The following is a 12096-nucleotide window of genomic DNA, read 5'->3' as shown; positions in this document are numbered from 1 at the left end:
AAATGGCCAAAAAGCCTAAAAGCAAGTAAAATCAGATTATCTGTCTCTCTGTGTACAATAAAAATAAGGATTACTTCTTAACATAACCTACCAAATGTCAGCTTCAAAATCACTCAGATTATTCAAATACTGATTTACTACCAAGCCATGTCACCAATGAGCGCCACGAACTCGCTTCTGTGTTCTATTCAAAGAGCTTATAATACAAACTCTTTGCTTCTATTCATCAAAACGTATATTGCATAATTATAAAATGTCTTTCGTAGCCATTGCAAACTACGTCGGATCTCTAATAATGAATTAATATCAGTATGAAATTTCAGATAATATTGCAATGAACAAAACCCCGGACATTAAGCGTCCTGAAAACAATTCAGTTTTTTTCCTACATAAAGGACTGAATTCCTGACAATCCGGAAAAATTTCGGACGGTTGGCAACCCTATTTTTGACGCCTTTGGACCTTCGCGTTTCACTTTGTGCCAGAAACAGAACATTATATTGAGTCTGGAAGAAACGCCTTGCTTTTAGTGGAGACGCTGGAAGTTTGTAATTTAAAAGCTATGGGCATACAACATTTTATAGAAATTGTAGACTGAAGATATTTTTAACGTGTAACGTTTATGATGGAGGTTCAAATGGAAAAGAATTAACTCGTTACGGAAGTTTCAACGTCTGGCAAAATGTTTACTAATTTCAGTGAACCCGCTATAACTGTTACGAATCGCAATCTTTTTACTTAATTTTTTTAAATATATGTACTTATTTTGCTAATAATTGTAACATATAATATAAATAGATAAAACTTTAATTATGTGAAGAATCGTGATTGTTACAAATTGTAATTGTGACGAGTCGTAATTGTTACGAATTATAATTTGTGTGACGAATCGTACTTGTTAGGAATTATAATTTATTGTGTGACGAATCGTAATTGTTACGAATTATAATTTATTGTGTGACGAATTTCAAATGTGACAAATAAATTGCGCCGAGTTTCCCGAATCCCGTAAAATCTATACTACCCCTCTGAATTTTTAGGGCGGTAAATCTTAACCTCCCCCCCCCCAGGTTTGTTGCTCCGCAGTGTATCGGTAATACATGCGGCAATTCAAAGAACGTCTTGGGCGGAGACGACCATGGAGTGCAAGTGGCGAAAATTGGTGCTACCGAGATTTCAATTATTGGGCTGTCCGTTAATAGGTCAAAGTCTCCCTCTCACAAATGTTGATATTGATTGCATATTATTTATATCGCACGCTACTGACCACATAAAACATCACTCCACTTTATTTACTATAATTAAACGCAATTTGTAATAATGAAACTAGTATATAAACGAATTCAATTGTACATTTATTTGTATCCTCCGAACGAAATGCGTATCCTGAATTATTATCGGTTATACTCAGGACCTGAGAATGAACATAACCTGTCTTCTACTCTGTAATAATCAAGTTATATTACTGGGACGGACTTAAGCGATGAAATATGTCTGCAGACAACAATATATTGACGTGATTCGCGGTGTCTGTTAACAGGCTGCATCTACGTGATATTAGCTCATGCGCTTTATAAGGGTCAGGTCTATCTTGCCAAGCTATAGCGAATGAAAACTATGCCCACCACACTCTCCGGACCTCACTTCTCTAGGCTGTTTACTAACGGGTTAAATGGTAGGCTATACAGTGTATTCATTAACGATATTAGCCATTTGAAAGAGCGAATCAGAGAAGTTATCTCATCTGTCACTCCTGATATTCTTGGTAGTGAGTGACAGGAATTGGAGCATTGCTTGTTTGCCGGGCTATCACAGGAACCCACATCAGTCTTCAGTCAATACACAGTAAAAATTGGGATTTTTTTATTTAATTTGGTGGCTCTTTCGCATCTGTACCGCGTTTCGTTACAGTTACACAATCATTTAAAACTTTAAGAGATGGAGTTACATGGTGAAATAAAATTTACGTTGGAACAATAATAATTGGATGATATTTAAAAAGAAATTATTGATTGGTTGATGGATATATTAATAATGAAATTAACATTCACTGCCAGATTAGTATTCCTCGAAAAGCGAAGTGCTTTACGGTTCACTGGCATGTCATGTGCATCTCACAAGACTGTTTATCTGAAGTATGTAGTATAATTAATGTATAACTTCCTAAAATCTTGAGCTAGTATCAACCATTTGATGAAGTTTTATGTTGTGTAACGAAGTGACCTTGTTTCTGCACAATGAATAGCTTTCACTACACTGTAGTAATAGTAATGCATGTTTGATGTGATTTCAGGACTCATTGACTAACAGTCACCTAACTCTTGGACTCTCTAAGAGGATGTGATAATGTCAAGATAAGAATGGAACTAAAATAAACATCCATTGTCAAAGCGAGATGTTCAGCGATGGTTTATGTCGACAAAGGTCAAGAAAATATTGTTGCACACGCTCCAAATGAAATAGAATTCTTTACTGTTTCGAAATCCAAAACTATGGTTCTTGGTTCGTTAAATGCTGATGTCGGATCATCATCGGGTATAGATAGAAGCAGCGATGAAAACTTTAACGCTTCCAGAGATGTGAGAGAGAATAATCGCAGCGTTTCTAACACAGAAAGTTCCATCAGATTACTCCGAAACTTGGCCTGTCGTAGAGCGAGGCAGAACGAGTTGAATTTGCAGAGAAGCATTGAGGAAGAAGAACAAACTGTACCTGGAGACCATTTCGTGTCTTCTTCGGTTTTGTCTCCCTCTCGTAATATCACAAAACCTGGAGATTTGACTGTACGATTAGAACGTCTTGAAGACGAGATGAGCAGGCGTGGTGGGTTTATACCTACAAGAAATGGAAGTTTTCACGTTGTCCCACCGGAGAGAAAAGTGAAACGACGAAATTCGTCGGACGATGTGTTACTTCCCGTTGAAACTGAAGATGTTGCTGATACCCATAGCGAAGGAGAAAGCAACAATTCTTCCCGATGTCGCTCCAAAAGATATCTTTACAGGAAATGCGCTCAAACCTATTTGTCAAATAGAAACATTACTATTGGTACGGAAAATAAAGAGAGAACTTCTGTCGATAGCCAGTGTAGTTCAAATAGCAGGAATGAGTTTCAATGGCAACCTGTTTATGAAGACATTAGTGACGCGGAAATGGATTCACCTTCCAATACCGAGGAGAACACTTCGATGCAGGGAGGAGTGGAAAATTTGTACACGGTTTCTTCAGGAGTGGCGAGACGAAACACGGATGTCTTTTGTAACAACAAATATTCTCTTATTAGTGACATATCTTTACAAGGCACTGAATTTTACGGTAGCAGTGGAAACATCAGAGACTTATCTGTGTCAATGGAAGAATCTCACGAATTACAGTGTGAAGATTTATGCATACAGTTAAGTGATTCCGATAGCGGTGACGTCATCAACAAAAAACTGAGTGATAGACCAATGTCACAAAAAGATGTTGAAGTCAGTGGGAACGTCTACATTGTGGCAAGTTCGGTTACACAGCGAGAGGAGAGTATTATTTCTGGGGAAGTGATGAATTCCTCCAATCTCTTTTTACACCAAAATGACAACGATATCAATACAGATTCGGTCTCTGCAGAATTTCCGGTAGGACAAAGAGACGAGTCTGTCAGCAACAGGTATCAGAATTCATATAGCACAATAGTGTCGAAACGATTGACAGAAAGTTTTGTCGGCAATGGATGTGTAAAAACTAATAGTGTAAAACTTTCAATAGATCAGGGAGAAGAAATTGTTAACAATAGAAGTACATGCATGGAAAATACCGGTACGGAAGTATTTGTAAGAGGGAGAGATTTGTCTGATAGTAATTGCACAGAAATATCTGCACAGCAAAATGACACATATGTTAGTAACTGCACGGAAATAACTGTACAACAGCCACTTGCATGTATGGCGAATGAGAATGTTCACGCAAACTCTGTTAGTTCTGGAACTGTTGTAGCCCTCAGTGCGCACAGAAACCCAGATATTAATTCTGGTTCTTCTGTTGCAGATGAAACTGAACAACAGATGCTTGTGTGTCCTTCACCAAACAAGGCAAAACTTATTGACAAGAGGCGGCATTCGGAACCGGACCAATTGGCAAGGAAGAAGAAGAAAGCGGTGAGGCAAGATCGAAGGAGATGGTCTAGTGAAGCGGAAAGGGCTATGAGCAAAGAAGAGTACGAGCGATACTGCAAACAAGTTTATATTAGAAATTTGGTGCTCGCTGTGGACAAATCAGGGAAGAACAAGCAAACAGGAAAGGACAAGCAAACAGGAAAGGACGAGGAAATAGGGAAGGACGAGGGACCGAGGTATAAAATTACTATAGACGTAACTCAATCGGATGACAGTAATGAGTCTGAAAAAGACTTTTCGTGTTATTTTGTTCAAATGAATCCAGAAGTAAAGGAGGAAAAGTCTAGCGATAATGAAAATGAACAGGAATCTGCTTCTGACAATAAAGAAAGTGAATCCAACATCGATCCACCAGAAGATTTGAATATCATTCCCTCTTTAGAAGATGAAGATACAGTCGAACTTCCTTCAGTATGCGGGAAAACTAAGGCCAAAGATAATGAGAGGTTAAGTGGACACGTTCTTAATGAAAAGGCAGGTCATTCAGTTGCAACTAATGATGAATTGCCAATGCCAACTATAGTGAGCACTTATTCTTTGGCCTCCGGAGCTCAAACGCAGATCTTGAATAAAGGTAAAGATGTGCCAAAATCGAACTCTAATGTAATCGCTTCAAATTCAACAGATGTAAGACATAACGTGACTGTTAGTAACGTAGATGAAAAAGCACCCCATGAGAAACTTTATGTAAGAAAAACTGCTGTACCTGCTCATATTGTGCCAATTGAGTTAGATAATGAGAGAGAGAATAAAGTTTTAAATTCAGTCATGAAAGACAGTTCCGAAGGTACTGACAACACTCCACATCCATTCCCTGAAATAGATCCCAAAATCTTTCCCAAACGTTCAGCTCAAACTTTCGTAGACGATCGCATAATTATTTGTAGACACTCAGAAACATCTCTTCAAGACGGTACAAAGTTTGAAGACCGGCACAAAAATGTTCCTACACCTACAAATTCATCTCGAGAAGACTGCTCCACAAACGCTCATAACCCTTCAAATTCATCTACTCAAGACGATAGAAGAAATGTTATTAAATCTTCAAATTCATGTATTGAAGACAGACACAAGAATGTTCGTAAGCCTTATCTTCACAAACTCCCAATTTCGTCTATTGAAGACCGTCACAAAAACGTCTCTCAATCTTTAAACTCATCTTTTGAGAGTCGTCATAGAAGCCTTTCTAAACTTATAAATTCGTATCTTGGAGGTGGTCAGAAGAAAGCTTCGTCCTTTGCAGATGATTCCAGAAATGCTTCTAAAACTGCAGCTCCACCTCTTGAAGATGACTGCAAAATTATTTCGGAAATGTCAAATTCATCTTCTGCAGTGGAGTCCATACACAATCCTAAATCATTAAATTCACCAATAATTCACGAACATAAGTTAACAACGTCGACGGATGTTCCCAAGTATTCTAGTACAGTTAACAGAGTTATGAGCGAACAGTCACGAAATAAGTATTCACAGAAGAAGTCTGAAAATATTGGTACCACTGCCACAAATACATCAAACAATATTCTCTCCCCTCGTAGACATGAGTTCTATTTGACCAAGAAATCTTCGTCTTTATCACGGCCTAACAACTATAATAAGTCTGGTGTTCTAGAGGACTCTGTAGAAGATGCAGAACTTTCTTCGAGTGTAAGGAAAGACGTCGGCCTCATTGGGATATCGAGTGTGTTTGCGAGCACTTCTGCAGATGACGTTACACACAAAGAAGCCAACAAAATATCTTTACACAAAGACAAATATGTGTCCACCAAAGATTCTCAAACACTTAAGTCTCTGACTGAGAATTCTTCAAAAGATGCATTTTCTGAGAAGGTGAAAGAATCTACTCTCTGGGCTAATGGAGCAGATGGCAGACGCCATTCGAAAGAACTTGAAAAAGATAAACACGTGTTCCTTAAGAATGTTCCTAATTCAAAAAACCAGTCTAATAGTGGAGATTTGAAAGAAGAGAAAGGCCAAAAAAATCAAGATGTTAGAGAGGAAGAGACTGATAAATTACCTAAAAACGCCTGTACAGAGGCCAACTCTTCGGCAGCTAAAAGCAAGTTGCATTCAGATAGTAAAACACATGAAGAAGATGAGCTCACGACTGACAGCGAAAAAGACTGCGAGACCGTGTATCTGACAGACGGAAGTTCTGCCTCGCCTACGAAGACAAAGAAGAGGAAAAAGTCAACTTCTGACTCAACATCGGATGTAAAAGGTAACAATAACGACATGAACCAAGCATCAAATATACATGGCTCAGGGGATAACGTTAAAACCACAAAGAAATTACTTGTACCCAGAAAACAGAGGTATTCACGAAAGAATTTTCGACATGATAGCATTCAGATGTTCAAAGTATCCACAGCTTTTCCACCACAAAACACACCAGTTCCATGGCGTTACAAATTCAAGAAGCTTAACCCACCTGATTTGGGACAGAGTAAAAGTCAATATCCGGAATTGCCGTCTTCAAGTGTGTCCAAATCTGAAAGGACAATCACAAACATCGAACTTGAACCCGACACCCCCAGTCCTGGCAGTCTGACTATCGATCTGGAGGAATCGAATGCAAATGCCCCGGAGCACCCGGTGGCCGAGCGTGCAAAAAAATCAGACAATAGTGATGTGGAAGATGATAGTGCGTCCAGTAGTAGGAAAAGGATAGCTTCCGACGTGTCGGAGTTGAAAAATGATTCTGCGGAATCCAGAAAATCACCTCGCAGCGCGACACCTGATGCTGAGGAGGAGCAACCGCAGCAGACCGGGGCCCAGGAGAGCGAATGCAGAGACTCCGGTGACGAGGGGCATACGAAGAAAAAACGAAGGAAGACTCTGAACAGGAAGCCAGGTATGATATCTACAAACTGCATGAAAACCATCAGTATTAATATGCATGTGTTCTGTTTATTAGCAGCTTATATTTTCACGGAGAACGACGCATGTCTTTAAATACATTTAAAACAAATTAAAGAGCTACATTCCAAACATTACTTAAGTCTGACTTTAACTTTTTTGTGATATTACCCGTAATCTCCTAGATTAGTTGCCTCATGAGTGATTCCTTATTGGTGTCACTTGTGGTGTCTTCGGACTGTTGACTAAACAACATTCATTTAGTGTTTTGCCCCAGGGCAAGTCTTTCACTGCAAACCCAGCTTTCTCCAATCTTTCTTATTTTCTGTCTTCCTATGTCGTCTCTCATCTGATATCTTATTCCGCCCCGAACTCTTCTCCCGTTCACCATTCCTTCCAGTGCATCCTTCAGTAGGCAGTTTATTCTCAGCCAGTGATCCAACCAATTCCTTTTCCTCTTCCTGGTCAGTTTCAGCATCAATCTTTCTTCACCCACTCTTTCCAACATAACTTCATTTCTTATTCTGTCCACTTTACACGCTCCATTCTTCTCCATATCCATATTTCAAATGCTTTCTCTTCACTTCGTCGTAATGTTCATGTTTCTGTCCTATACAATGCCACACTCCACACATAGCACTTCATTAGTCTTCCTCTCATAGGTAGGTAGATAGATAGATAGATAGATAGATAGATAGATAGATAGATAGATAGATAGATAGATAGATAGATAGATAGATAGATAGGTAGGTAGGTAGGTAGGTAGGTAGGTAGGTAGATAGGTAGGTAGGTAGGTAGATAGATAGATAGATAGATAGATAGATAGATAGATAGATAGATAGATAGATAGATAGATAGATAGATAGATAGATAGATAGATAGATAGATAGATAGATAGATAGATAGATAGATAGATAGATAGATAGATAGATAGATAGATAGATAGATAGATAGATAGATAGATAGATAGATAGATAGATAGATAGATAGATAGATAGATAGATAGATAGATAGATAGATAGATAGATAGATAGATAGATAGATAGATAGATAGATAGATAGATAGATAGATAGATAGATAGATAGATAGATAGATAGATAGATAGACGGAGGGACGGATGGATGGATGGATGGACAGATAGCTAGCTAGACACATATACAGACAGATAGATTTAATATTATCATTAATATTGTTAGTGAGTTTTATGAAACAAACATTCTGGAACGAAGCAGATAATGTTGTATCGCAGTTTATTGAGAGGCACTTATAGAAGAAGATAATCATCGCTTCACTACCTTCATTATATCTTCATAAGTTTACACTACGTAAATTGTTAAACTTCGTTGGTATAATTTTTAAATGTTTTCTTTACTGGACGTACAATAGAAATATCAAGAATGACTAGGGTGGGCGTATGTTGGGCTGTTTGAGGACATGTACACTCGGCGCAATGGATTGTTGCGCAATGTAAATTCACGTAGGGTCACATGCTCTTAACCTCCCCGTATGGTTGGCACATAGGTGGAGGGTGAAACAGACTGCGACTTATTTACATTCTCCAGCTATCCTTTGCGCTGTCTCTACACAACCATATAGAACTATTACATTTATAATAAGAACGGCATATGATCCGTCACAGATTCATTATTTATTAGGCATTGTTTTCAATAACGAAGTGACGAGAGATTCGAGAAAATGCCTTTATGTATAACGTCTGTACAGGAAGTATAGTAATGAAATTAGGGAACTACTGTATTTGTAAATCAAAAGGCGAGCGCATGTGCATATACAGATTATTCGCATTTTCAAACAGTACCAGTCAGTGTTACCAACCCTAGAGATTTATCCCTAGTTCAAGAAATTTGAGTGTAATCTGAGGATATAGTGATAATTTATCCTAAATTAATTAAAGACATTATTACAAAAACAGCCCTAGTCATTTTTAATGAAATTGAGTTAAGGACACATTTGCTACTATTTCAAATGTTTATAGACTCCAAAAATGACACATGTCAGGTGCAATAGCCACAAGGATAAAAAAAAAAACAATTGTACGGAAACAGTTGACATGTGTTGTTCTATTTACTTTCATTGTGCTCCTGAAAAAATAGCAATTTTGACGGTTTTTTTGTAATAATGCCTTCAATTGTTTTCTAGGGAAATTTTTATGTTATCTTTCAAATAAAAATCTTTCTTTTATTTCATCTTCTATTTTAATTTGTATATATTACAAATTTGACTTAAATATTTTCTTATAATTTATATTCCTTAACAATAATAAAAATCTGGCTATCCATTTTTATGATATTCCTCATTGTTACAAGAGAAGAAAAAGTATCACTAGAGATTATATGACGGTTCTTCCACAGTTTCTTTGCTCTTAGCTTTTTCTCATAGAATAAGGCAGCTGTATGAGTGTATTATTTAACTGAACTTCCTTACAGGGGAAACTGTATAGGATGAGTTTGTTACTACTCAGACCTTCAGGTGAAGTGGATGGAGATTACGATGGAGTGATTTTGTGATTTAAGCAAATTATGTATTTAAGATTAAGTAAGAAAAGGATAGATTTGTTTCAATGTGTAGATCGATTCCCAGTCGATTGAGAATCTGCTCAAAATTAAATTTATCTTCCCTTTAAACTAAATCAAATAAGCCTTCATATGAAAAGTTACATTATTGTATAAGAAGATATTAATAATTCATAATTAAAAAAAAAATAGTGCGGGGAGGTAGATTAGGAGAAACTTGCAAGTTTCCCTCGGATAATAGTACTTTACAAGTACCAATGAGTGCAAAAATATTCCATTAAATACTTATGTTGGCCGTTTAATTGTGTCGTATTTGTTTTTATAATTCATATTAATAAAGATTACTATTTAACCTTAAGCTGAAATTATATTTGAAATTAGAGATTTTTATTGGAATCTAGGGGGGAAAATAGGAATTTTGGGGATTTTTAGTCTAAACAGGTTGGCAACACTGGCACTGGCTTCCGCAACGGTCACAGAGCAGAATACTGAAATAATTTGCCTTGTGTTACGTAGCTGCATCGTTATAATGCATAGCCCTATTCGTAACAGAAAACATGTTTTTGTGTATTTTTTGCTTAAATCAGCAATGTGCTGCAGCACCCCAGCACATTAGGAGCAACCGCTATATTATAGTAGAAATATGGCTTTTTATAAATTTAATTTGCTGAACGCCAAAATAAGTGCCAGGGAAATTATGTTCCCGAATTTTTTACTTAGAAAATCATCTCTGCGTAACGTCTGAAATGTAAATCTTTAAGCGGCTAATTTAAACTTAATAGTTCAACAATATAAAATATGTTTACATAATAATATAATAGTTATTTATGCAATTAGTGGGATATGAGCATCATTACCGCTCAAATGTGTTTTGCAAGAACGAGGCGTAAGCCGAGTTCTGTAATTACCTGAGAGCGATCATTATGCTCATCCCACGAGTTGCATACAATATTTTGTCCGCGTTTATTTAATAATGCGTTTAATGCGTTCATGATACGATCGTTGACTGAGTGCAATATGTACATGTTTACCAGTGCGGTAATGAATGCCATTACCCCACTCAGTGCGGTAATCTTTTACATATCGCACTCAGTGCGGTAATGAATGCCATTACCATGGTGATATGACGATGGATAAGTATCCATTATCAAACCAACTCGGATAAAATATGTTCACACAATCTGCATGTAGCACGTATGGACGAATCCAGAAATCCGTTTAGAGTGTTAGTTGGGAAGCCGGAGTAAAAAAGACCTTTGGAGAGGCCGAGACGTAGATGGGAGGATAATATTAAAATGGATTTGAGGTAGGTGGGATGTGATGGTACAGACCGGATTAATCTTGCTCAGGATAGGGACCGATGGCGGGATTATGTGAGGGCGGCAATGAACTTTCGGGTTGTCTAAAAGGCATAAGTAGGTAATGTATATCAAATATTGTAGTCAGAAATTTTAGTTTGGAATTCACATATTTTTTCATAACTACTTTATGCCTCTTCGGTCGAAAATATCTTTCACTCTTCTTAGAAAAGATTGGTCTCCAGATTGGTAATCACTAGACTTCGTGGAATTGCCACGAGAATCGCAAAGTTTACTGCGCACTGCGCACAGTATAGACTGTATGAGAAGGGGACGTGCAACGGATTGAGTATGCATCTGATGTAAACAGTGAGCAGTATACTGCGGTTACAATAAAACCTGTACCCTGCATTCAAGAAATATAATGAATGATCATTGAAGTAGGATATGTCTAAACATGTAAATACACAATTATTTTGTAGTGAGATATATTAACTCTTAAAATTTAATGTAAGATACATCATCCTTGAATAAGTGCATTGCAGTGAAGAGTTACGTACATTTTGAACGACTGCAAAGTAACCTCCTCCGATGGTCACTCAAACAGTTTTTATATTGGGAAAATGTACGTTCAACATCACACGATGTAGTAGGTGCATATTTGAAGAACGGGAAGTCACTACTTTTTAGTACACCAACTTCAGACGTCTTGTCGTGACCTAATGGTACATCATTTATAATACGAAGTTGTGAATAGGCAGAATTTTTAGCAATAATGTTTCTTAACTTACATTTCACTTTTTCTGAAATTAGTGAATTGTTATTTTCGATAACGGTTTGTGATACTTTATCCACTATATTAAGGGCTTCTGAGAGTTGTAGTTTAGACGATTCTAACAGGATGATGCTTTTGGACACGATTTTAAAATTAGAATCAATGAACAGAATATCTTCCAATAGCTGTTCGGAAGGCAATGATTTTACAGCTGCAACAGCGGAACTGTCTGTGCTATCTAATGCATCAATTACCTCCATTATTTTGCCGTAATGTTCTGCATAATAATTAACAGGATCCAACCACGTACCCCACCGTGTCAAGACTGGCTGCGGGGGTAAGGGTATTCCAGGGGGAATTATTTGGAACAGCAACACTCTCATTGTAGCATGTTTGATTGAATTTTTGTCGCACTGAACAAATGTTAAGCTTTGACTATTCCAACCACAGTAAAGCAAAAACAAGTGCTTACATAGGT

General features: G+C 37.3%; 1 protein-coding gene across 4 annotated transcripts in view; it reads left to right on the top strand.

Moving 5' to 3' along the window:
* The window catches only part of LOC138714812 (uncharacterized), a 480985-nt gene that overhangs the window by 379327 nt on the left and 89562 nt on the right, over positions 1-12096 (top strand). For 2 of the 4 annotated variants that reach the window (XM_069846967.1, XM_069846968.1), the window contains one exon: positions 4027-7008. In XM_069846967.1, coding sequence (XP_069703068.1) covers positions 4027-7008 — 2982 coding nt within the window. Of the gene's footprint in view, positions 1-2293; positions 7009-12096 lie in introns of all 4 variants that reach the window. The other 2 variants (XM_069846965.1, XM_069846966.1) reach the window with 1 other exon arrangement.

Source organism: Periplaneta americana, chromosome 15 (assembly GCF_040183065.1).
Source record: "Periplaneta americana isolate PAMFEO1 chromosome 15, P.americana_PAMFEO1_priV1, whole genome shotgun sequence".
NCBI classification, from domain to species: Eukaryota; Metazoa; Arthropoda; class Insecta; order Blattodea; family Blattidae; genus Periplaneta; species Periplaneta americana.
The sequence above is the reverse complement of the archived record's forward strand: the minus strand, read 5'-3'. Positions and strand labels throughout refer to the sequence as shown.